At 45.9% G+C, this 26,298-nt stretch overlaps 2 protein-coding genes and 1 pseudogene across 2 annotated transcripts; all 3 read right to left on the bottom strand.

The window, feature by feature from the left end:
* Window positions 1–401: 401 nt before the first annotated feature.
* Window positions 402–25,785, bottom strand: LOC146173557 (putative E3 ubiquitin-protein ligase UBR7). The gene is made up of 11 exons (XM_084583303.1): window positions 25,576–25,785; window positions 21,030–21,163; window positions 18,721–18,784; window positions 16,607–16,702; window positions 15,294–15,347; window positions 13,903–14,002; window positions 12,985–13,098; window positions 10,817–11,166; window positions 7,831–7,999; window positions 3,326–3,387; window positions 402–901 (listed from the first exon to the last, which is right to left on the bottom strand). Exons 1-11 carry the CDS (start codon window positions 25,753–25,755, stop codon window positions 809–811), a joined length of 1,416 nt encoding a protein of 471 aa, XP_084439429.1. The 5' UTR covers window positions 25,756–25,785; the 3' UTR covers window positions 402–808.
* LOC146173559 (uncharacterized) lies at window positions 4,617–4,946 on the bottom strand. Its single transcript, XM_084583307.1, has one exon. It carries the CDS (start codon window positions 4,944–4,946, stop codon window positions 4,617–4,619), a length of 330 nt encoding a protein of 109 aa, XP_084439433.1.
* Window positions 5,192–6,914, bottom strand: LOC146173558 (uncharacterized; annotated as a pseudogene).
* Window positions 25,786–26,298: the final 513 nt, after the last annotated feature.

The raw sequence follows: 26,298 nt of genomic DNA, 5'->3' as shown, positions 1-26,298 counted from the left end.
CCACAGCACCCCATAAGAGGAGGCATAGACGGTTGCAACCTGTACAACCCTGTGCTAACTTCGGCTGTTACGGAGGTAATGAAAACTGATAGCTTCTACCCCGACGTACCATTCTTGCTAAAATGTGGACTGCAGCTATTGCATGGTGTTCATGCTGTGTGAGGAAGCCAACCTAACTGGGGCTTGCTATTTTGTGGTTTCCGAAACGACTGCGAGCACTTTCAAAATAGAGCTAAAGCTTCAGAAAAGTCTCCGTATTACTTTAGTAAGCATTATCCTAGCTTCCACCCCTTCATTGACTAAAACTGCCCTGTTGTAGCAATGTCTTTCATTAAATTATGAATTTCGTCTTTATGTCCAACTATTTTACGGCCTCTACGCAATTGCTATAATGAGGTTTTACTGCATAAACATTTTTAACAACAGGTGCAATAAGATGAAAAACAATGTGTCAGCGCTACCTTAGGAACATCCAATAATCAGTCATTGCATATACATTTTTATTACTACTATACACACATGCCAGAGCTTAGGAAAATATACAAACGACATGAGCGTCAAACGAGATACGCGACACTGTTGTACACACAGAAAACAGGCACGGCAAATCCCTGCAGCATCGAAGGTTGTATACAGCGTCCAGGATAAAATGCATGCATGTGAACACACCGTGATACTGCAAAGCATGCTGCCACAGAAATACGAGGTCAAAAAAAAGGGAAATGGGAAAAGGAGGTGACGACGATAAAGGCGCCGGAGTCAAACAATGGCCAACAAACGGGTGGAGAAGGAAGTGGACAGTCCAGTGCTATCGGCAGAAGTATGGCACCGTCGATGTCTTCTGCCTTTTCCTCGCGTGCATTTCGTCAAAGAATTCCTTAACGTCCTCTTCTTTAACGACCTGAACCCAAGGAAAGAACACCGGCTTCATTTGAAATGCCTTGAAAAGCATGAAACAGACACACAAGTTCCTAGTGCTGTTTCGCACTTGCAAATTTGAAAACGTGACGCATTTACATTATGCCCACTCTCTTTGGAACCTTCGGAATGTGCTGAAATTGCACGTGACAATCGATTCCATGCGTAGTTTGAGGTCAATGTAAGAGCATAGGGATGACAGGAGCCGACTAAAACACACACCCTTGCTCCTCCCTTATCCCTAGGTGCCCATATGAGGACTACAGTTACTTCACAAATGAAATGAAATCGAAGTATTTTATTTATCTCACTCAATTTTAAAACAATGGACAAAGAGGAAAAGGCTGCCAGCCATGGCTTGAAAAAGCTCCCTGTGCTCCCACTCTTCACACGGTGAACGTGCTTGAGCATTTGCGGGGCAGTACGAGATTTGTAGTTTATACGCAAAAAGCATTTACTAGAATGCAATAATTAACAAGTGCATTTTACAAATCACGTAAGTACTGAACTTGGTAGGTAGAAGAAACAGTACATGAAAATTTCTGTAAAAACGATAAAAGTTGTGTGCAAAACAAAAGATGAGGAAAAGACGGAAAAAAAAGTCCTGTTAGAGAAATCATGTATCACAGCTAATTATTTTAAGCTTTTTCGGTGGTCATGCCACGTTTTGCAAGAATGCTCAGTTGCTTTGGAAAGTTTCAACACAGTAGAAAGGACCAAAAATTGTGGTTTTGCAATGGATAAACAGGCATGTACTGGATTATAATTACTATAACATTTTAAGCATACAGTTACTGTTACTTAAAAAAGCAGTTATATACATGCGTAAAAGTCTCAAGATGTGTGACGTCGCAGACATGACTATGGTAAATATATCAAAAGTATGCATCACTGTGCACAAACCAGCTGTTTTATTTTATTTTACTATGACCTTTCTATACCAATTATGTGTCCCACAAGCAGGGAGAGTGGAGTACAACCATCCACTTTGCCATGCTCTTCCACACAAACGTACTCAAGGTTGTTTTACTGTACTGCGCACAACCGACACATAAGTAGTGGGTACTGTTCAGCCAGTGAAAAGGAAAAATGTTTCTTTGCTCACAACAAGCTTTGCCACAGCAAAAGAGCACGCTACTCTCACCACAACAAACTACAACGCGTTTCCCGCAGAGCACTACCCGCAAACTTGCCAGAAGAGCGAAGAAAAGGACGCTGAAACCCCTTCCTCCAGGGAAGCCTTTGTGCCAGTCGTGAAAAAGCCCCTTACCCCACTAGCAACCCCTGAGAAGCCGGTCCTGATGGCTGAAGGCGGCTCATTTTGATGGCGCAACACCCTGCTCAAGAAGGGTAGAGTTCCACCTCGTGTGAATGCCGCTACAGAGGTAATGAATTTTTGTACAGCTTATATGATAGCAACGGTTATATCACAGGTTTTTCATCTGTCACTTGACCTATATGCAACTTTGACGCCACAGCCATTGCTTGGCTGTTGAAACCAATACCAAAACAGGCGAGAGAACAAATTGTATTATAAATTGTTTAACGGCCGTAGGCAATTTTAATGCCACGAAGTGATCTGTGTACAACAATGCATCATTAGAGAGAATAAAACACACAACCAAAAAAAATTATCAGTAGTGGTTCGACGCTACCGAATCCGAATATCGAGTGTTTACTCTGATGCGGGAAGACGCGTGGATTGCATGGTTGGGTAAACTGGTCGTTAATGACGATTTTTAGACACGATGTAGCACGAGTTTAATCCGAGTTGGCCAAGCTCATATTTGGAAGCGACCTAGTCCAAATTTGGAGGTAATCGTGTTCACCATGGTCGAATCAGGCTGGGCATCGATTTTGGTCCAAATCAGCAGAGGTCAAATTTTGGGGGTGGCCTGGGACAAGGCTGGGGCCCACCACCGTCGAATTAGGCTAGACATCAACGTTTTATACACACGGCGACTCGCCCCAGGAGGCACCCCTGCCATAGCGATGGCATACATGACTAGCGACTGGACTGCATCGTTAGTGGTGAAATACCAGTGTCATATGACTTTCAGGAATGATAGCAGTACATAGAAAATATCATGTATCCATACTCCTTTAAACTGCAGTTGTTTTTTTTCTACAAGGCCATTGCATTCATTTATTCTCATTTTAGAGGCATTTGGACACACCACGCATACTCACAAGCCACTTTCAGAACCACTCCTAGTCAGACTAGACTAACTTCTTCCTAGTCCTCTGGAATTTGTTTTCAAGGGAGTCTGCTGGATAACTACAAAACTGAACCCCCACAACCCCCTTTCCAAGAATTATTGTTATTTTTTTAACGAACCCAACTTCGAGAAGAGGCAGGGCATCTGTGTACTTATCAAAGCACCAAGTCTCTGATCTGTCAACTCACCTTCCGTTTGTCAGCAAACTTCTTGAAGAAGTCAATCAGCCCGCTCTTGAGATCATTGTAGCCTGCAGAAAGAAGGCAAAAGCTCTAATTCCGAGCAGTGACAAAAGCCATGAAAGGCCGACGGACCCAAGGACTCGAGGCCGCCAGGCAATGCTAAACCCCAAATCCCCCTCCCATAGTCAGAACAAGCCTGTTTAGTCGACAAAAGGAAGCATTTCCTCCTCAACAAAAGCACAAACAGAGAATGAGCCCAAATTTAGAACTCTGTGTACTATGCCCATGACTACAGGCTGTAAACATAAGTGAGAACGGACACTGTTGAGAGCAAAAGTAAAGCCATGGTTTGCTACTGCCTTTCAATTTAGAGAGGGGACAATCACTACGGCAAATCTTACTAGAGAGCGAAAAATGTCTTTTTTTAAAAGTGTAGCACTGTTATGAAGGCGCTCGTGTTGATGCCAGAATCCATGTCAACAACAGAGCAACAATGGCAAGCTTGCATGGCTCAGCACCACTAGCATAGAGTGGTGACAGACCGAATGCCAGAATGAATGGCTACCCTGCACTACGGCCACATCGCATAAGAAATGTTACGCAAGAACAAACATTACAGCCATTTTCAAAGAATGGCAACTGGGAATTTCAATATTTCTGTGTAATATCCAACGGTAGTAGCTATAAAACTAAAAATTTCATGTCTTCGATTAATTTTTTTTTTGCAATTCGATACAGGCAATAATTCCTTACATCCATATATAATATTGTACCAGGACAGCAGGCCCGCCCAAAGAAATCCGGACAAGAACACAAGAGACCCGAAGAAGCCCAACCGGCAGCGGTTATTCTTTTAGTGATCTGTTGCGCGCTCGCTCCCCACGCCCCCTTCGCACCTCTTCTTCGTCAACGCAGGGCACTAGACCGGCGTAGGCGGGTTCAGCTTGAAGACGTTGTGTCGGGCTCAAGCCTTGGCTTCCTAGGCTTGTACTCATCCTCCTTTTCACCCTTCTTGCTCAAAGAGAATTCCTTATCCTCGGTCATGACCTCCACAGACTCGTCTCTGTGCTCACTTCGCCGCTGCTGCCCTCTGCAGCCTTGGTCTCGTTCTTGGCATCTCCGTCGACGACTTCTGTTCTTGGTCCTTTCTGCCCAGCATCTCCATCGAGTGCCTGGTCTATGTCGCTGCACGAATAATTCTCTGCATCCCCGAGGGCGAAAATCGAAACTGCTATCCCAGCCTTCAACTTGAGCACGTCAATTAGTAGACACCTCGTTCTTGAGCCGGGTGTTGGTCTCAGTGAGCTGCTGCAGGCACTTCACATCCGCAGCACAGAAACCATCCTCCTGCGCGGGTTGCCCATACCACATTCTGCAGATGTTGCTTCTGGAGCCATCCTTGCAGCGCACTCTCAAAGCACACCAGCCATTCCGAGTGAGCCAGACCACCATCCACCATGACTGCAGGCAACAAACGCTCCTGCAGCTCTCGCTCCTTCCACTCACACACGGCCAGCAACTTCCCTTCCAGGCTCTGAATTTCCTCCGCATGCCTGGCTTTGAGCTTCTCCAGCTCTGCGCTCAGCTCCTTGGCTTCAGCTTCGGTTTTCCACTGGTATGCCCGCATGGCCTCTTACACCTCCCTGTTCTTGGTGCGCAGGCCGTCATCCTTGACCTGTTGGTAGCACAACTCGCGATGCAGCTGCTCGACAGCAGCCTCATGTCCCTGGGCAAGCCGCTGCTCAGTCCCCTCATGAGGGCCAAAAGTTGAGATTGAGTCAACTTTTCTGCGGACGACGGATGCAGGCGAGCGCTATTGTCTGGCCCCTGCGGACCGACCGTCGTGGTGCGGACGCACCCGTAGGGAACGGGTCAAAAAGCGAATGTACAGTGGCCTTCAGCCTCTGCCTTCTTGCATGCAAGCTCGCTCGCCTCACGGCTGTGGGTCTCGACGACCTTGGACAAGCGGGCACGCAACTCCTCGGCCAGGTGGGTCTCCTCGCGGTGCCGCTCCAGAGCATCTAGGTGGCGCCGATGCTCCGCCCACTCCACCTCCAGCTCCGTCTGGTGTACCTTGCTAAGTTCTTTGACTTTGTCCTCGGAGGCAGCCAGTTGGGCAGCCAGTTTCTGGGCCTCCTGGTCAAGCTGCTGCCACAGTTGCGCGCATACAGCCTCCAAGGTCTAGTCCTGCCTCGGGGCCTGAGCCAAGCGGGCCTCCGCCTCCTGCCACTCGCGCTTCAGGCTCTCCCGGTGGGAGTGCTCCAGCTCCTTCTCTTGGGAACGCACCCATTCACACACAGAGTCCCATGCCTTTTGCAGCTCGACCTCTAACTGGTGCACCCGCCGCTGCAGCTGTCCGTGCCAACTGCTCCTCATTAAGCTTCTGCTGGGCCTTGAAGCTCTTCTCCTGTTGCGGCACCTTGCTCAGCTGCTGATCCAGCTCCTGCCTCAACTCCTTCACCTTGGCTGTGTGTGAGACGGTGCGCTGGCGCTCAGCCTCGAGGCCGGGCTCCTGCTCGGCCAGCTGCCTCCCGCAGTGGGCCTTTTGGTCGATGCCCCGCTCGCGCCACTTGCCAGCCGCCTCGACGGCGAGACTCGAAGCGGTAGGGATCGAATCGGGGCTGACGAGACGGACCTGGCGCTGGACCCCAAGATCCAGGATCGCGGCCACAAAGGCTTCAATGCCGTCCAGGGCCACGGCGGTCTGTGGCGTACATGGCAGCGACTGTGACACCAACCGCTGGACATCTGCGGCAAGGTCCCAGAAGCTTTCCTCGGGCCTCTGCCGGCGAGCACACAGGCGCTGGTATTGGAGCCGGGGTTGCGGAGCTCGATCGCCGGTCTCGTTCAGCGCACCGCGCTCGGCGAAGGTGAGCGGCATCCCATCACTGCCACCAAAATATGTATGGGACAGCGGGCCCGCCCAGAGAAATCCAGACAAGGACGCACGGAACCCAGAGAAGCACAACCGACAGCGGCGATTCTTTTTGTGATCTGTCAAGCGTTCGCTCCCCGCGCTCCCTCCGCGCCTCTTCTTCATCAACGCAGGGCACTAGACTGGTGTAGGCCGTACGCCGTGCCAAACATCCTGCAACAATGTACCGTAAAAATCGACATATAATGTGAGGCTCTTCTTCCAAATTTTAGCATGCCAAATTTCCACCTCTTTGTATACTAAACGCAAACCCAAAGCGTTTCCAGCCCAAATTCGCAGTTCTGGTTTCCCTATTCAGAATTAGCACTTTCAGTGGAAGTAGGCGCTATCTAGCAGCGAGACCAATTGAGTGTTTTGATGATTTTTTTACGCTATTTCATGCCGTCAGAAGCAAGACGATTGCACCTCACACAATGTCGGGGACATGAAAGCAGTACTTGGCTGCTTTTAAAAGGAAAATAGTCCACATGAAGCACTGCTACGCAGGTCGAATGAGGTACCGGGAACCCAGCATTTACTACCACCGGACAGCTGACCTCTCCGGCCTCATTCAGCAGCTAGATTAGCAATTCACACGTGCATCAAAAGTGGCAGTCCAGTTTACAACAATTCAGAGAATTTGCACATGAATCCCGTATGTGCCTGGGTGAGTACGAGCTGCTCTTTTCACGACAGCATGAAATTCTCTTTCAGACACATTGGCGCAAGTAAGACAATGAGCGAGCACCGTGTCAGATACGCGGACAAGCGTGTCCCGTTTTGACGCCTGGCACGAATTGGCACAGGACGTGCTCGCATCTCATTAGTGTCCATCAACTTCAAGTCACCTCGTCAAGTGCTAAAAGCATTGCAAAAAAAAAAAAAAGAAAGAAATGCTTACAATGACCTTTCCTCACTCACATTTGACACAGACGAAAACGTCTTTTTTTTTTTTTTCAATTTTCGCTATCCTCAAATTAAACCTCACGTTATAAACGACTCCGTATTAGCACTCATCATGACCAATACCCACAGCAAGGTAAAGGCCTCTCCCATATTACTACAATTAAATCGGTCCTAAGCAAGCTGCATCCACTTGACACCTCTGAACATCTGAACCTCATCCGCACATCTAACCTTCTGCTGCCCCTGCTACGTTTTCCTTTCCTTGGAATCCAATTGGTTACTTTTAAAGACCATCAGTTATCGCCTCTTCACGCTGCATGCCTTGCACGTACGCATTTCTTCTTGATTTCAACTACAATGTCAGTAACTCGAGTTATTTCTCTGACCCACTCTGCACACTACAATATACTGGTAAGAAATAGGAAGTGCGTATAGTGCATGATTAGCACTATGCACAAGTTTTTATGGCATTTGACTACACGTGCATTCTAATACTATGCAAATTAGGTCATTTTTTACTTCTAAAGCTGCGATTCTCCGTAACAAGCTACACTCAGAAGCACCGTATTTTGAACTAAACACGATTAAGAATTCAGCACTTAAAGGTGTTCAGGTGATGTTCAAATTTATCCACAACCCCGTCTACTCTCGTGCAAGTTACTGCAAGCTGATTTGAGCACACTTCCCGCACCATGAATGGCCTCGATCTGCTGGACGCGCCCCAACGTCCCCAGGGCAGACATGAGAGGGTCAGCAGGGGGACCGGCCTCAGCACGAGCGACCTGCCCTTTCTCTTCGTACGACTGGACCGTGTCCTCTTCGTCGAGAAGGTAGAGACAACGCTGCTCGTTGTACATCGCCTGCAAAAATTAAAAAAAAAAAGGAATAACATTGAAGGGGTATTTACGCGATGTTGGACAAGTCTCAGCCCCAACTGCACGTGTTGAGGGGACAGAACACCTCTAAGCGTCCAATTTTTTTCAGTGCAATGTAAAGCTTCCCGTCTCGAGAGGTCAACTCCGTAGCTGTTTTGCCAGCAACACTGTAGAAAAACAATTTTTCGACCAGTGCAGGCCCCCATTTTTATGTAGTTCGATGCTAGAAACTATGAGTAGCAACCACGATGACGATTACGCGTCGGCAAAGGTGAGGTACCAAAAACTAATCAAATTTCACCCATCAGACAGCAACTAAATTTTTTTTTAGTACACAGTAGCACCAAGGGTGTTACGGCACGGGAACATACGCATCAATAGAAGTTTCAGTGGGCCATGGTCACTGCTTCCTCCAAAAAATTCAAAACACTGTGGCACCATCTAGTGACGAACGTTAAAAACACATCATAGGCAACGCAAAAGGAGGCTGATTTTTGCTGCCAGGCGCAGCGGAGGGAGTGCAAAATATAACAAAACGACACGGGCACCTTTCAAAGAATAAAGAACACTGTGCACTTATGAAAAACAACGAATGTGGTCACGTGGATTACTACAGTGATAATTAACAGCGTTTCGCCTCAAGAGACGGTCGTTTTCATGAGACTTTCAGTGCCACATTAACATTATAAACCCTCGTTTCTCGGATATTGTAGTGACCAATCTATACCATACAAAACAAGATCTTTTCATTTCCACCATAATCCCATTATATATCTTGGTCAGTATGGTTCAGCGAGCATCTTCCAGCAGGACTCCTGCCACCGCACAGGTTTCCGATTCAGCTGGCGACTGATTAGCCCTCTAAAAACAGCTACGTTGTGAAGAAATAGACAAGAAAAAATCTGTTTGCCCATTTCCCTAGTACTGAAAACTATAAAATGTTCTCTCCCCCTCAGTACATGTTCGAAACAAGCATCTCTGGCGAACAGAAAAGTGTAAAAAAGGGGCAACAGTAGAGGGCCCGATTTTCCAGAACTGTATAGTCTGACTTTGAAACTGAGGAGGTCTGTCTCTTCATTCATTAGCAGCATCCACACAGGCCAACTCTGCCAAGCTAAGCAAGCAGTTGATGCAGAAGCATGCTTCAGTATATGCAATCTTTGGCACAAATGTCGCACAAGAATTCTCGTATACAAATTCACTATAATGTCACTCAAAATGCTTCCACGCGTGAGCTACACTACGGTGCCTTAACCCATCGTGAAACCTCTGCTAGATTACAAGCGTGCATATCTGCATTCTGACAATTCACAATTCAGAAGATAGTGATCTAAACAGACAGGAAAAAGTAGGTGTGTCCTCAAAATATCTCTACAGCCTTCCTAACAAAAATTGGCAGAGGTTTAGTATGGTTAAATACAGTGTGTAAATGAAAGCTTCACCTCACGGTTACACTTGGTAAAGCTCTTTATTGATCAAAGGATTTTGCTTTTGCTATAAAGACAATTCTGTGGTCCGTGAAGTACTTTGCCTTGGTTTCAGTGTTGACTACGACGAGGCTTGAACTTAGTGCTTCGCGTTGTAGAACTAAGTCTATACACACATAGTCTCCCCAGCTGACTCTGATATGCAGCATCTCTGCTCGGATGTTTACACTCACAATCTGACGTCACATCGGTAGTTTGCATCACGCCATATCATGTGGTTGACTAAAACCGACCATGGCTGTGAGGTTAAAGGTCAAGTGGCACGACAGAATGGTGGACCACATTTACAGACACACTTGACCTCTGGTGCACTTGAAGGGCAGACTCCCGGCCATGATGACCTTAGCTTTACCTGGTGTATTGAAGCTGTCACTTCAAAAGCGCTACGGAATCAATCGCTCAAGACAGGATGCTTTCCATAGCGCTGAAAAACACTGGACATTTAAATTCGCCAAAGCGGGCTCCAAGGACGGATGCGGGGACTGCTCATGTGTGTTTCATGCGTTCGCTGTGCGCCCGACTTTTGAGGCCACATACAAAGGCCAGCGTATGGCAGCACAGGTGGGGCCAGTAACGTAGAGAACAAAAGAACCTGTTTGTTTTACTCGTTTACTGGGAGGAGCGGCCATCTTCTAGAATGTACAAGAAGTATTAAAAATTGTCTATGCTACCATTTTGCGGCAGAAAAGTAAACTGAACATAACCCTCGTGTTGCGCTGTTTGCGGAGGCACGCCGTCGCGGTTTCTCAACACGATCGCAACAGACGCACGAAATTTGATCTCTGTCTTTGTTGGGATGCTAGCGGAGGTCCGTGAAGACCTTCTAGGACTTACAAAGTGTTGCAAGTTTGTTTACGCCACCATCTTGTAGAGAGAAAAGAAGAAGGCCTTCGGTGGTACGTGTGGTTTGCGGCTTGACTTGCACTCACGGTGTCGTTTTCTCCACGCGATTGCAACGAAAATGTGAAGTTGATCTCTAGCTTTGTTGGGATGCTAGCGGAGGACCGCAAAGGCTGATTTTTATCTTTGTTGGTGCTTTCTCAGCTTATCGACACTCACGGGTTGTCATTGCTCTCCCATTTAGTCTCATTGATGCTATGACAGTAATACACTCCATATAGTATATTTTTCGCCCCTTTTTCCAGACTCTCGCGATATTGCCTGTTTAAAAACAGCAATTAAATAATTTGACGCTGCGGGGATAAATTTTTTTTCCGAAAATGCCAGGGAAGATGACAACCCTCGTATTTCTTGCCAGTGCACACTACTTGCGCACTGCACAATGTTGTGCAGTAGCGTAAACGGGTGTACTCACCAGGCACTGAATGCAGCGACAGAGACGTGACCTCCAATTCGGAGGCCAGTAGGCACACTTGTCGAGAGGCTCTTCCTTCACGCTTTCACCCCTGCTACTCCGCAGGCGCTGCAGGACACACTCTGTGGTCGATGAAGAAGGCAGGCCCTCGTCTTCCTCATGCTTCTCGTCCTTCACAGCCACATGGGAGCCCTCCCCCGAGCTACAACTGGCGAGGTTGCGATCCAGGTTGACATCACCATTCCTTTCAACATTCTGCTGGATTGGATGTGCGCCGTTTACTTCCGTTGATTCAATGTCAACCTGAATGCCACTTTCTTGGGAAGCACTCAAATCATCCTCTGTAGCGCCTGCAACCAACCAACGAGTCAGGCAATGTTGAACACAGCAAAAAAAATAGACACACACACACACGCACATATATAATTCCCAATTATAACTGAACATCTCCTCCTCTCATTTGCCCCCAGTCAACTCACAACTCCTGCATACCCCCTCCCTCTGAGTGAGCCAAGTTGTCAGTTTTTGCCAAGCGTAATCGCAGGCAACGCTACGTTCAGTTAGTGCTCGGCCATGTCCGCTGCCAGCTGCCGCCTGCCTGCGTCATGCTCCCGACTTCTAGTCCACAACAGCAAAGCCGACCGCCGCCGCTGGATTTTCAGTAGATATGGCCTTTAAACACTCTCGCATTAGGATGTAAGTCGGCACGGATACTCCCCTCCACACGCAGGAAGGTGTGGTGTGGGAAGGCCAGCAATCGCAAGCTAATGGAGATCAAAGGCTGTGAAATGGCTCCATTTGCTGCTTTCCATTCCTGCATGCAAGCAGCCAAGGAGTAGCAGAGTGAACCTCCCATTCCAGCACAAAGCATGCATTCTGGAATTTATCGGAGGTTTGCTCTCACACTGTCAACAGCCTATTGGGGAAGGAGCAGTGTGCAGCCAATTTGTGCAAAAACTTGTCTCTTTTACTGTGAAAGCGGCGCTACTTTTACCCTGCACTTGCTCAACATGTACTGAAACCCATGTACACAACCATTTTTCTTTTTCCCCCACAGGAAAAACCCCGCCACGCTTCCACCTGAAATAAGAAATAACCTCTGTCTACATGATGCAAGTTTAATTGACGCTGTTGAAAGACAGGCTCTAAATTCAATAATGCTGGAGGTCGTCTAATGAACACCTCTTTTTGGACACATAATTATGGTTACCATACCGTCTCGCTCTCTCTTAGCCTATGTAGCTCTGCAACGTTAAACTCCATAAACCATGCCTTTCTTTGTGCTGAAAATGCATTAGTTTTGCCTTCTTCCAACAAGCGTGCACCTATTCTGTACTTTTCTCCATCATGTGCCCGCCTACAGTTCACCGAGATGGCAGCGCACCTGCTACAGCTACAGCTTCCCTTGAAAGTATGCAAACATTGTTGGCAGAAAGTGGACAGTAGCAACTGCAACGTGACAGCACTGAAGTATTTTCAGCAGACATTGTCAGAGTATATCACGAATAAACCCATCATGCAGCGCTTTGACCATGCTGCCACTGTTTTGCACTGCATCCTCGCAGGCACTGCAAAAACCTACCATGCTTTATTTTAGCGCGATGATTAAGCCACGGTGAAAGTTCCCATCAGGCTTAAACTGCATGCCAGTACAAACTCTGCGGGACTCAAGCTTGCCACAAAGCTTACAAATTAACTACAGAGATAGCCTGCTAGCAGCATATTTAGCATGGAGCGCACAAACAGCACAAAAAAGAGCAAAAACAAGAATGCACCTGGAACTCGTTCCAGTTGTGCTTTTGCAATTTCTAGCGCTACGATTTTTAGCTTGAAGACAGCACCAGAAGTTTCCCTTATGTACTTCACTTGCAATGTTCCCATCCCATGGGAACATTGGAACAAGTTTCGTGGAACTTTCATGACCCTTGCCATTTCCGTTCCTCGATCATGCATGCATGCATGATGTAGCAACCATATCTTTACACTTTTTTTAGGGGGGATTACTGTTACCTTAATCACTGATTACCACTGCTAACCTTGAGTTAGTTAGCAGCTTCTTTCATTCCACCAGTTCCCGAAGTTACCATAACTGAAAACCCTCTCCTTCGTCACATTCCCAACTCCCCGCCGATCGCACCCCTACCCCCCAAAGTAGCATGCGCACATACCTTCGGCCTTAATCCCATTCTGCTCAGCAACTGGAGCTGAAAAACTGTCCTCGGCGTCCCTCTTTGCTGAGCCGTCCTCGCCAAAACTCTTGTCCTTTTCACAGAGAGAAATTTCTGCGGGAAAATCAAAGCACATCAGCATCACTGCTCCCTACCTGCACACTCCGCACTAAGTTTAAAAAGTTAGTCGTGGTTTAGCTCTGGTTAACCCTAGTTGAATTGCGAAAGCAACGGCGGAAGCTTCTTTTGCCTGCTACATTATTCCCCTATCATGCCCTATCAGTGTAAGGTGCTACATTATTGGGGACACTTAAGTTCATCTTTTAAGAGTATGACGTGAGAGCGTAAGCTGCCAGCCCACATATAAAGTCATGTTTCAAACAAGCCGTATGGAAGTGCCTGCGTGTCGTAGGGGTAACGAGAATACAAACGGTCCTGGCAGGCTTATTCTGATATCACCCTCCCATAGGAAAGGAGCGACCCAAGTTGGCAGGTCCTGCCTGTGGTATAGGGGTAATGTGAATTCAAATGTCATGGCAGGCTGATTTTTATTGCGTTAGCAATACTGCACCAGGTTTCAGCCCATTGTGTAGTCCTGAGAAGGGCCACGTTTGACCTTGAGAGACCCAAGTTGGCAGCTTCTGCCAGGGGACCACAGACACGGACTAAACAAAAAAAAAAAAGCCGAGAAGGAGGTATACTACATATTGAGCCATAAGCGCAGCCATGGAGGTATTGCTAACGCAATTCAACCCGGTTTAACCAGAACTAAACCACAGCCAATTTTGTTTATGAGGAGCCCGTAGTTACGCCTCTTAACGGCGTAGCTGCGGCCACCTGAGATCTTAAAAACCTGCCGCAGTGTAGCTTTCGCTACAAAACAGGGGGGAAAAAATAAAAAATAAAATAAAAACTCACCATGCGCAAAATAAAGCCAGAGGAAGGGGTGACGGTTCATGCACCCGGTGCACACCACCTCGTAGTAATCCCGATTTTTCGGCATGTCGCCGCCAATGTGCTGTAGAAGTGACACACACACAAAAAAAAAAGATATAATAACAAAGCAGTCGAGATACTAATATGGGTGCCATGACTGTTTTAGTTACAACTATAGTTGGATACTGCTTGAGCATAAAGCAGCAAAAAAACGAACATGAAGGCGTTCCAACCAGCTTCTCATGTCTTTCATTGTCGTCATGCTGGCATATTGCCACAAAATGCAATTAATTAAAAGCTGAGCTACATGCACGCGTAAACTCACATGAACGTGACGGCGCGTCGCGCGAACAGAAATGCATATGTCGCTTGGCTCGACGCTCGGATCTGCCGAAATAGAAAATTTCGCTCGTTCGCCCGGAAGTGCATGAACGTCAAGTGCGCAAAGCACATGTCACTGCCACTCATTTCGCACGCATCGTTTGTTTTTTTTGCAGTGTGTCTTTGTGACTCTGCATTGCCACTATGAACAATGGTGAATGCACGAACGTCTAATGGCAAAAAAAAAAAAAGAAAGAAGTTATGTGACCACTTGTATACGCAAGTTAATACGTTAAGCGCTTCAAACTCAATATGGTGTGTTGTAAATACATTTTGTTCTGCATGCTGTCACAAAATAATTCAATTCTTGCAATTGCTATACTGTTGTTTCGTTTGCAAATAGTTTTGCGGCGTACTACATGGTAGAAGGATGTGTACTATGCCAGCAACACAGAGCGTTGTCGCCATTTCAAGCTGCCGTCGGCTCGCGCTGCCGCGAGCATGCATCTTCTTCAGTAGGCGACAAAGTGAAGGATGACCGCTTTCGCCATGCCGCCTTGTCGCATCGCTCCCTTTTTCACTCACATGTAGCTGATTTGCCCACTTAATATCAAAACATCACGAAAGTGTGAAAACAAAAGGGATATACAACATTTTCCAACAGAGGATACAGCACTCTCCATCATCATCAGTTTTGAATTACGCTCACTGCAAGGAAAACCGACTAACTTGTTCTCTGCCAGCAGTGGCTACTCCATTTCCGCACACCTCACCCGACGCTTATTCGCTCTTCGCTATGCCTACCTTCTCTCAAAGCCCACTCCTCCACTACCTTAAGAGGACATCAGCGTTATCTTGACTTTGCACCACACACCCCACCCATGTCCATCTCCCCTAAAATATAATTCACACAACTCAGTTCCTTGACCCATTCTGCTCTCCCGCCATCTCTCCATAAATTGGTGTTTAAAATCAAAGCACTGCAAAACTGCCCGAGCAATCTTGTTCGCACGACAGGAGACCCACACACAAAAAAAATCAGACGTACATACCCGTCCATGGTACCAGTCTTCGCACATGATGCACTGCAACATCATGTCGTCCACCTGGCACCAAGAAAAACAGAAGTGTATAAAACGTTACAGACAACTTGTTATCACAGCTCATGGTGTGCCAAATAACCAAGCAACAAATCAGAACAACCCCGACACACATACTCAGCACCTCCTTCATGGTTTCCACCCTTCATCTTCTATGGCTGCTTAAATTTAAAAGCCTCAAGGACGATCAGGAGGATTGAATAAAAAGTCCCAAGGCCCTTCTTATGGGACCGGCAAAACAAGCAGAGGACATTGTTTTATGACGCAGACCTGGGTTAAGCCTGGCAGTTAAGTAGAACTAACCTCGAGCACCTCTCATCAAGAGGTCCTTTATAAGTTTACTTGACAGGCAATTGCCAGGAACCATAATTTTGAACCAGCAAAAAAGAAACAAAGCCTCCACCTCATCAGGCTGCATAACTAGACAATGTTATGATTTTTGCCTCTTTCATTATGCAGGTTCCTCCACACCCCTTTATAAATTGAAAGTATTTGCAAAACACACACACGCACATGCACGCACACACACACACATAAATTTCAGAAACAAGGAGGTCAAGAGCTGCAACTGCAACAAAATTAGGTCAACTGTGGTCACAGAAATCCCACCAAGCAGGACCCATCAAACTAACTTCTCCATTGCACTCAATTACAACTTGCTTTTTTTTTTTTAGGCCATGGCTTAGCTTATTTTCCTCAGAAAGAATGGCAAGTTGCCGGCAGGAAGAAAATTAGTCACAGCAATGTCTTTAAAATAGTAGTCTTTAGCAGTAGTCTTATATAGCACAAGGCTTGTTTTAAAGGTATAATTAAAATTATCTGGTCCGCTGAAGTTATTGCACCTCATAAATGGCGGCCAACTGACGCTTGAATAACTTTTTTTTTTTAATCGGCCACACAGACTGAAACGATGGGGGTTGGCTCATTATTGAATACATTCAGATAATTGTGGTACCAATAGAACTCCTGCATTATACAAGATACCTCTTTCAAATACCCATTTTCCTCTTTGTCAAGAGAACCTTCAACTGGGTCAAAACACTGGCAAATAAAAAGCATTTTCAAATGTCGTCGCCACTACTTGCTTCTGTTGTGCATATATATATATTTTTTTTCTGGTACAGAAATTTCATTTTTGAGTCTTCCGTTTGCCACAGGTATAAGAACATCGAAAAACTGCCGAAAACCGGGACACAAAATGCACGCGCCGAAATGCCTTTCAATAAGCTTCTCGCAGGCAGTGACAGAAAAAGCACGGCACGCACGTCATCTTCAGGGTCTGGGTACGGCCTTTGGCAGGTGCAGTAGCGGCCTCGAAAGTTGTGGTTGTACTTGTTGTCAGCATTACGAATGTCCTTTCTCTGAAAAAACAGAGATAACGGTGATCAGCATACCATGACCTGACAACATACCACACAACAAGGAGTTACGATGATGACAACAGATAATGACTGCACACAGACTCTGCAGTCATGACAGAAAAAGAAAAAAAAAAACTTTTCCTGACAACCTTGCACTTACAAAGCATCTATACAAAACAGCTCTGGCCTTTGGGCCCATTCTTCCCATTCCGCATGCCTGGTCCACTATGACTTTTTTACTTTAACAGACAGGGACACGAAGTCCCTATTGGTGGTCATGCACAACAAGGGGTACAACTTGATGCAACCATGTGGTATACAAGATTGGAACTCAGCTAGCTTAATCCGTCTAAATCAAATTCTTATGCAGAGTGCAAAAGACAATGTGCTCAATAGAGGTAAGAAAAAAAAAATAGAAGCATTAATTGCTCAAGGATCAGAAGTCATCGTGCAATTATGTGCACTAAATTCACTGATGATTGCTGTTTACATGCACACGTTTTATGCTGCAAAAAAATAAAGGAAAAAAAAAAAAGGAATAATCAGGTTCTGTGAAATATGCTAACAGGATCTGATAATTCTTGACATGCAGGGCATTTGCATTAAAGACTCCCTGCTACCAGGAAAAAAAAAAAAAAGTATGCTGCAGCCGAGTGAAACCAGCAACACTGATGCAGTCATGTGGCACTCCTCAAGGCATTTTTTATATTTCGCATATTTAGCTAATTAACTAAGATGAATTACACAAAATCTAAAATATTCAGCTAGTGTTTCTCTTTTAAGTTGTAGAGAGAGTTCAGAAACAGTTGACTCAGTTTTTCTACATACGTACCTCCAACGCGCTCAGTTTTGTTCCAGCTTTTCAAAAAGCGCGGGGAAACTAGTCCGAAAAAGTGCCTTATGACTGCACTCTTGCATTAGCGTATTGTGAATCGCATTTTGAATCAGCAAAATTTGCATGCTCACAGCCTTAAAATGAGCGGCCAACACAATTGTCGGCACATCACTGAAAACACTCATCAGCCCATTCTGCCAGAGCATAGAAAAAGGAAGAAAAATCACCAAAGTTCCATAATTAAATGGAGGCTCCATTTTCTGTACGCATATCATTGAGCAGCCTGTCAAAGTGAGCAGCAGCCGCTCTCTTAGGCACGGTAAGCACTCATGCTTCGTTTGTTCAAAATGTGGTTGGCAGCGCTGTAATACGGTAACAGATGAGCACAGTCACATGGCAATTTTTATATTTTGTTTATATTATATTTATGTTTCTTTAAACGTATCGAAGGCAACCATGTAAGAAGCATTCTGGCAAAAAAAAAGAAACGGATAGCTTGTTTGTGAACGCTCTCTACAATTCGATGAAATGCACTAGGTCCCAACTGAAGAAATAAACATAATTCATTTTATTTAACTGAGCAGAATACAAAAATCTGAAGAGTGCTACATAGAAGCAAGTGATACGGTCTTTCTTTAAATCCTAAGCTCAAGTTACATGAAGCAACCTCTACGTATCCTGAGAAAAGCGTTTTACGTTTTCAAGCTTTATAACTGTTGATGGCAGTACCCCTTCCACGACGAGAACACCCGGTAAATTAGCAGAATTCTTGAGCCGTCATTCGCAGGTGCAAAGTAAATTCACACATTAAAAACTCACAGCCCGTTAAGCTGAACCGATTTTCAACGTGCCCTCATGCATGGCTTAGTCAGCCAGCCTAAAGTACGCACAGCACACTAAACACATCCCATCAAGACCACGACTGAACACAGCTTCAACAAGGTAGCAGCCCTAACCTGCATTCAACAGAATATTTAAACTGCAGAACTTTGTGCTGCAAAGATACCAGCTATTTCTTGGTTTCACCTGGCACTGAATGAGCATCAATGATGGCAGTCACTTACAGAGCCACTAGCAGTACTAGTCACAACTAAAAGTCCAACTCCCGGCCTAGCGCAAACATGCAGCAGTGAGTGCTACAGTGAATGCCACAGTAAGTTAAAAAGAGACAACTACTACTTACGGGACAGAGGCGACAAGGGTTGCTTCTAGGGAAGGACTCATTCCCACAGTCACATCGGAAGTTCCTGAAATCAGGCAAAGAGTTAAGTAGTTCAGAGATATAAGCAGGTACAGCAACTTTCAAGGGTAGACATCAGTCAAATGGCCAGTTTTTTTCTTTTCCCTCAACACAGCCACATTCAACGCCATCAATACTACGATCAAAAAGTGTGAAATTTTCAGGTATACTCACATCCACGGCTACACTAATAAAGCTCTAGACAGGCTGTACCATTTTCAAATGCAACGATTTTAATCATAAACGCAACATTGTGGCAAGTTTGAAAGCACACAATGTGAAGATGGCAGCGCCTATGTAGTATATGGCATGATACAGCAAGCATGACACACACGCGCACACAATACAAATAGCACCGTGTGCTTAAAGGGCCCATAAAAAGCTACTTTTATTAGAAAACACACATGAGCAATAGGAGTATCCATCAGCCCTTTCTAGAACGCAAGAATCATTAAGCTTATGTCAATGACACCAAAGGTATCGGTGAACGAAAATGACATTTCTCTCCCCCCTCAACTCGCCTCATGCCAGTGGGCAAAAAATAAGGAGAAAACAAGTTGTTACAGCGCTTTACCACGTGCCATCCTAACCGTGCCACTTGGGAGCGTCCAATGAGTGGCCACACCAAGAAAGCCCAGTTGACGTCATCACCAATGAAACGTGCGGAGGGGGTGTCACCCCAATCGGTTGTGAGTGGCCGCCAGGAGCACTTTTTTAAAAGTTATATGTAAATTATAGGCTCCATGCGGAGGTTTTAAATTTAGCTCAAGTCCTCAGAAAAGACCACCTTTATGGAATACTTGCATTAGAATTATTACCGCTATTAGTGCTTAAGGGTACCTTTCACTTCTCAATACCCATTATGAGGCTGAAACGTGGAAGCTAACAAAAATTATTCAAGTTAAGTTAAGGACAATTCAGAAAGCTATGGAACGGAAAATGGTAGGTGTAACGTTAAGAGATAGAAAGCATGAAGAATGGGTCAGAAAATAACTCGAGTTACTGATATTCTAGTGGAAATCAAGAAGAAACGGGCATGGGCAGGGCATGTAGTGCGAAGAGATGGTTGGTTTGTGGAGTTTTACGTCCCAAAGCGACTCAGGCTATGAGAGACGCCATAATGGAGGACTCCAGAAATTGACCACCTGGGGTTCTTTAATGTGCACTGACATCACACAGCACATGGGCGCCTTGCTTTTCGCCTCCATCGAAAAGCGGCCGCCGAGGCCAGGATTCGATCCCGCGTCCTTGGGAACAGTAGTCGAGCGCCGTAACCACTGTGCCACCTCGGCGGGGCTGTAGTGCGAAGAGAGGATAACCGGTTATCGCTAAGGGTAACGAAATGGATTCAAAGGGAAGGAAAGCGTGGCAAAGGACGGCAGAAAATTAGGTGGGTGGATGAGGTTAAGAAGTTCGCAGAGGTCAAGTGGATGCAGTTAGCACAGGGCCAGGTTAACTGGAAGAAGATGGGAGAGACCTCCGCCCTGCAGTGGGTATAGTCCGGCTTGATGAGATAATGCCCACTGAATCAGCCATGTAAAGTACAAACAGTGCCAACTGCTTCATCTCTTACCACATAAAAAAAGTAACTAATGTTTCACCTAATGTGTAGATCACACCTCAACGCCTCTCTCAAAACAAGAGTAGCCAGAACCAGCTACCACAAGGTCAAGAATTATGAAGCATGAATGACTGCAAAAACTTATCAATGAAGCAAACTAAATTTCATTGGTTATGCTCCTAAACCAGCAAGTGGCTGGGACAATTTCTAACCTTTAAGAAAAAAAATCATCCTACAACAAGAATCGAGCTCCTACCCCTCTGATCACCAGCCACACATTAACAGACTAGGCCACGCTAGGCAAGTGAGAAAAATGTCTTTTCCCTTGTCTAGTGTTCCTGCCATCTCCATGGTAACATAGGGGCACAATGACGATGCCTCCACTCCAGCCTCCAAGAGGAAGGGAGCGTGGTGCATGCCATGTACCGGCAGCTACGAAGACCAAGTGCCGCCAAGTGGAGCTTCTCGCCTCGAATCCAGCACGGAATAAGGTGCTGTCTGGCACTGCGTGATCGACAGGGTTCTGTCAAACAAACGCTACAGTAGAACCAGTCCCAAAGGCCTTCGCCTTCTCGCTCTTAAGGGGTCTTAAGTGCCTCAAGAATTTTTACTCCTTCACTGCCTTCAGGAAGTATACCTCAGGGGCTGTGTGAAGTGCCCTTGCTACATTGTGCAAGGATTACCGACCTACCTCTTGGTGTAGAGCTCGTACAAGTTGTGTCCCTCGTGACATGCGTAGCTGCAAGCAAGGCACACACCCGCCGGCTCGGCATCGGGTCCTGTGCAGGTGCCGCATGCGTACAGGGCCTGGCGCTTGACGTAGCCCTGCAGTGCACCCATGCAGAAATGGGCAGAGTTCTTTGATCATTACAAGTATCACAAAACTTCATTAGCTGAGAGCTCCCAATCTTCATGCTGTTTTAAGTGTGAACGTGAAGCAACGAGCCAACTTGGTATAGGAAGTCTATAGTAAATGTAATGTTTGCACAAAATCGAACTATTCCGACGGGTCTGCTCTTTTCTGTTTCACGCAGTTCGTGGGCGCATCCCCTCACTTGCATGCTTTCACAGGTCTGACAGAACTGACCCATGACGAGATATGACAGACACTTGCTGCTTACAAAGTGCAAGAACTTAAATAATCTGGATGGCGGTGACAATATACACATGATCATGAACCTGGAGAATATCAAGCCAGCCATTAGCGGCCCTTGCAGAGCATGTTAAGCGAATACCTCCAATGCTTAGGCCTAGAGAACCATGCGCAATACTTAAAACAGTTTTAGAAACCTTGCTATGTGTGGCTTGTGCAACTTACGTGGCACATATTAATTGCCTTCCTAAGCAGACCCCAAAACCGTGAAATTTTCCCCAGTGCCAAGTGTACTTCCTACTGATTTTCATACACAAGTACCATTTCCAGGTGGTCAGGGTCCCATCCTTTTGAGCCTGTATATTGTTATGAACAATTCCAAAAAACATGCAGAGCAGCTGTTAAAAAGTTGTCTAAATAAGCTGCAATATCCTCCTCATACGTTTCTAGTCACAGCTGCTTCTGAATGACAGAATTGTAATCACCAAAGCAAAGCAATGTGCAGCACAACTTCGCATATTCAGTCGCCATACACACCGCAACAGCCCATAATTTGCAATGGCCAGGCACCACCACTGCATCGCAGTGTTCAATGCTGGTGCTAAGTAAGCATTATAGCTTTAAAGCTCCTGAGGGTATGTTTCAGGTGTTTTTCACCTACTCATATTGCATCATGGAGGCCGCTTTTTCAAAAATACCCACAAATAAGAGAGAAAGTAAACGGCAAGTAGCTCATGGAAAAGTGCAAACTGCAACAAATTATGCAAGCGTACATTATTCAACATATTGGAACGTTTTATTTATGCTTTCTTATGTGCACGCTTTATGTCTGTAGCTACACTTGATCAATGCATGTGATGTTTCCCTGACCAAACAGAGAAAACATTTGAGATCGAAGTTCGAGAGGTCATCAATTGCCCCTTTTTCTCTCTTTTGCAGCATGTGCAGAATTTGCTTGTGATTTTGTCCTACAATTTCACATCCTGCCTAGTGTTTGCATTCGCCACTCGCAGCTCACGACAACAGCATGCAAGTTGGAGGCAGACAGGTAAGTGCAGCTGCCAGTATGGCTGCCTTGATGACCGTAATCACAGCTTGCATGTAGTGTGCCTTGTTAAATAAGCCCGAGTGGACACTTTGAACAAGGATGAGCAAGTGTGTGGGGAACTAGTGAGCAAGAGAGACTCAACAAGAGTTAATCTAAAGAGAGCTCTTTAAAAACATGATGCACTTTCCTTTAGTAAACCAATGCGCTACCTCCTGCTCCGAGGCACTTCAGAATTTTGCCTGCTGACAGGCTGCCATAGGCACCACTGTGTGCCGAGTCTTCGCACCGCATTGTATGTCAAGCTTATTTTGTTTACATAATGTTGTTTATTGCTCAGGGCATAACGGGAGTTCAGAAAAACAAAGGGGGGAGGGCGTGTGTTAAATTAATGAAAAAGGTTGGCCGATTTAGTGAAGTCGCTGAAGAAGCGACAATATGACCCCAGCGTCCAAGCAATATATGAGGACAGGTTGTTCGGCAAAAGGCCCGCTGCTGCCAGGAGCTGAATTCTAGTAAACTTCAGCGCCAAGCAAACTCACAGCAGGTGGTGAATATATGCCTCATGCTTACATTCTGTGATCACTCATTGTACGCCTTACTTCTGTTCATTTTATGAACGTGTGTGTGCGTAAAATTATGCATAAAGCTGAAACTTGTCATAAAAATGTGATTCAGGAAGGTTAATTCCATATACCACAACCCAACAAGAATTACTGCCTTCTGATAAGCTATTACCATCTCCCTTCCTGCCACGACTTTAAAGAAAAACCATGCCTTTCGCCTCGCCGCGGTGGTGCAGTGGTTGCCCGACTATAGTGCCAGAGTACCCGGGTTCGATCCCGACCGCCAGTGGCTGCGTTTCGATGGAGGTGAAACGAATTGGCGTCCGTGTGCTGTGCAATGTGAATGCACGTTAAAGATCGCCAGGTGGCTGAAATTACTCCGGAGCCCTCCACTATGGCACCCCTTTCTCTCTTTCCCCTTTCACTCCCACCTTCCTTCCTTCCCTTAAAGCGTGGTTCAGGTGTCCACGAACAAGTGTGACAGATACTGCGCCTTTCCTTTCCTGTGAACCAAATATTATTATTGTTATCATCATCATCATCCGCAGAAGAAAACCAGACCAATTCTCGTTTAAGGATATTCACCTTTAAGGATATGATGTGATAGCACAGGTGGCCACCCGACACATAAAGCCCCTCTTTAACCAACCCGTATAAACATGCCTGCATAGCCTAGGTCTGGCACACCTGACTCGGCATCCAAGAGCACTGGAAGGGCGATTCTTATTCTACATTCCCACCTAAAATGAGCACCAAGAGTTCGCAGATCCTCACACTTTCTGATATCATGTGGTCGCGTTAAGGCACACAAAACCATAGAAGAATCAGTGCCTAGCCATGCCAGCTGCCAGCTACCACCTTCCAGTACCATGCTCGTAATTTTTCGCTCACAACACCAACACCGAATTATCTGAGTAATGGAACCTTTAACACCGTATTACGATTACAGCGGCAGTGCCCATACCTGCACAGCCACACCTGCACACTGTTATATACGGCCACTACCTCCCATCCTCCCCATGAATTGTTACTGCACCTGTCTGTTCCAATAGTTTCAGGAAAATACATTCTCTAACTTACGTGAATGCTAATGCATTTGTAGTGGCACAAATGCAACAAAGATCACCACCTCTGCACCAATCACTACACACTTAACTGGTGTAATCACTTCATGTAAACCCAGCCTTTGCTGAAATCGCATTCGCACCAGGTGAACTAAATATCCCGTGAATCAGTTTCCATGGTCTTGACAGAGCTGGTCTATTGTCATCTGGGCCACCTTCTCGACTGCAGCAAGGCAGTTAGTTACGTAGCAGTATCGGCACTTATTCTTGTTTTAATTTGGGTCCACAGCAGGTTGAAGCATCACATAAGCCCAATAAAGCCAACTTATATAAGGCAGCTAAGTCCAATTCGATCTAAATGGCAATGCTCACTTTCTAAGCAAAGCAGAAGCAGCGATGAATAGCTTCAGCACTTCTTGACTGACTCAAAGCTGATGTTTGTGGCTTAGGTGGCAACACGTGTGGCAGCAAAACTGCACTGCAAGCTACTTATAGCACAGAAATCTACACAACAGCAATCTGAATGAGCTAAACCAAAGTCTTCGATACCCGTAGGCATCCATGCTCAGTGAAAACCACATGGGCACAGTAAATAAAGAACAAAATTCATTGCCCCCTTTCAACTCAGCGTACAAAAACACTGGCAATGCATGGAAAGCAACAACATAATGGGTGATAGCGAATTACACGGGCACCTCTGGAAGGTGGCAGTGTAAATTCTTCATACAGCAAATAATTACGACAACCGCAGGTACCACAAACTTAACCTTGTCGCTTCGGGAACGAAATTAAGATATGGCAATTAACATCTTGCAGCCTTTGCACAACGGCAACGGCTTCATACCCAATCGAGTTTCATAAAAAAATTTATAAACGAAGCTGCCGCGTGCGCCTTGGCGCACAGTTTACAGCCTCAAAACCTAAAACGCACTTTAAAAACGAAAATTCATATGTTACAGCTTCACCCATTTTCAACCTGCGTGACACCGTGTGGCTTTGCGAAATGTAAAAATGCGAAATAAATGATTATTGCAGCCGTCGCAATACAAGTTGTAGCTTACGTTCACGGTCACGAAACAGCAACAAAGAAAAAAAAAAAAAAAAAAAACGGATGCGTAGATGCCACAGCAAAAGCGTCACTTCGTCTCTTACCCAAAGCACAAATCAGTTAGTTTTTGGACTCGCTCAGCAGCTGACAGAAACCTTCACGTTGCCTTCGGCATTACATCGATGCGACGAATGCTATCCAGTGGCAGAAAGTCAGCATGCAGTTGCGACGCCTGGTCGTGCCAATTTGTGCCAATTATTTAATCATTACGACACACGGCACGGGCGGATGTCAGACGCATTATTTCACAGCTAGGCACCCTGGGATGACCACAAATACGAATAAATAGAATTGATGGCCTCGGATGCAGCACTCGAGGCTATTCACACTGCGATCTAGGCCTACGAGAGACTCAATTTACCTTGTCGTAGGTGCAGTTTTTGTCATCGCTGCCACCTAGAACGGCGTCAGCGTCTTCCTCTAGCTCTTGCTCTTCGTCGAGGAGGTCCTGTAAAGTGACGCTGTCTTCGTCGTGTAGGTCAATCGACGTCGAAGGCGCACTTCCCGAGGGTTTTCCTTCGTCCGCCATAACTCCCGCCATAGAACAGTCCCGCCACAAAATGAATGGATAGATATACTCTACAAGGTAAGTGGATAGATGGTAAGACCACTTTCTTTGAAATAAGTAGTAACGAGCGCCAAAAAAAAAAATTATTTTAACGTTTTTAAACCGAGTAGGACATTAACTCTATGAGCAGGACGTGCGAAAAGGGTTCGTGCACAGGTGGAAGTTGGTGAATACAGCCAGTTGCACCGCAACAGTCTTCACGCAGTATTCGCTTCACTCTCCGCTCCGACGGTTTTCTTTTTCGGCTGATCTCGTCCAGCGCCACTGGCTCGGCGTATGCAAGCCACAATTATCTTGGTTAAGTTAGACCAGGTTTGACAGTGTAATGTGCTGCGTTCGCGCTTAATTTGGTTACATCGATGATACCATGTGAAAGCAGTTTGAATTACCCGCGTTGACGCAGATGGAATGACGTCACGATCTGGCGAGCCAATCAGAGTCGGGCATAAACGAGATCACTGCTCGGACTTAAGATCGTATTACTGCTTTCGCACTATAACATTTCTTTTTGGCGCT

Source organism: Amblyomma maculatum, chromosome 11 (assembly GCF_055883805.1).
Source record: "Amblyomma maculatum isolate TAMU_Amacu chromosome 11, ASM5588380v1, whole genome shotgun sequence".
Lineage (NCBI taxonomy): Eukaryota > Metazoa > Arthropoda > Arachnida > Ixodida > Ixodidae > Amblyomma > Amblyomma maculatum.
This window is presented reverse-complemented; position numbering and strand designations above follow the sequence as displayed.

Excerpts from the sequence above, each read along its gene's own strand:
- LOC146173559 (XM_084583307.1), bottom strand. The coding sequence starts at position 4,946 with ATGCGGGCATACCAGTGGAAAACCGAAGCTGAAGCCAAGGAGCTGAGC.
- LOC146173557 (XM_084583303.1), bottom strand. The coding sequence starts at position 25,755 with ATGGCGGGAGTTATGGCGGACGAAGGAAAACCCTCGGGAAGTGCGCCT. Across the intron at positions 15,348-16,606 it reads ACCCAGACCCTGAAGATGAC|GTGGACGACATGATGTTGCA; the intron begins GTGCGTGCCGTG and ends TCTTGGTGCCAG. Across the intron at positions 3,388-7,830 it reads GCAGATCGAGGCCATTCATG|GCTACAATGATCTCAAGAGC; the intron begins GTGCGGGAAGTG and ends TTCTTTCTGCAG.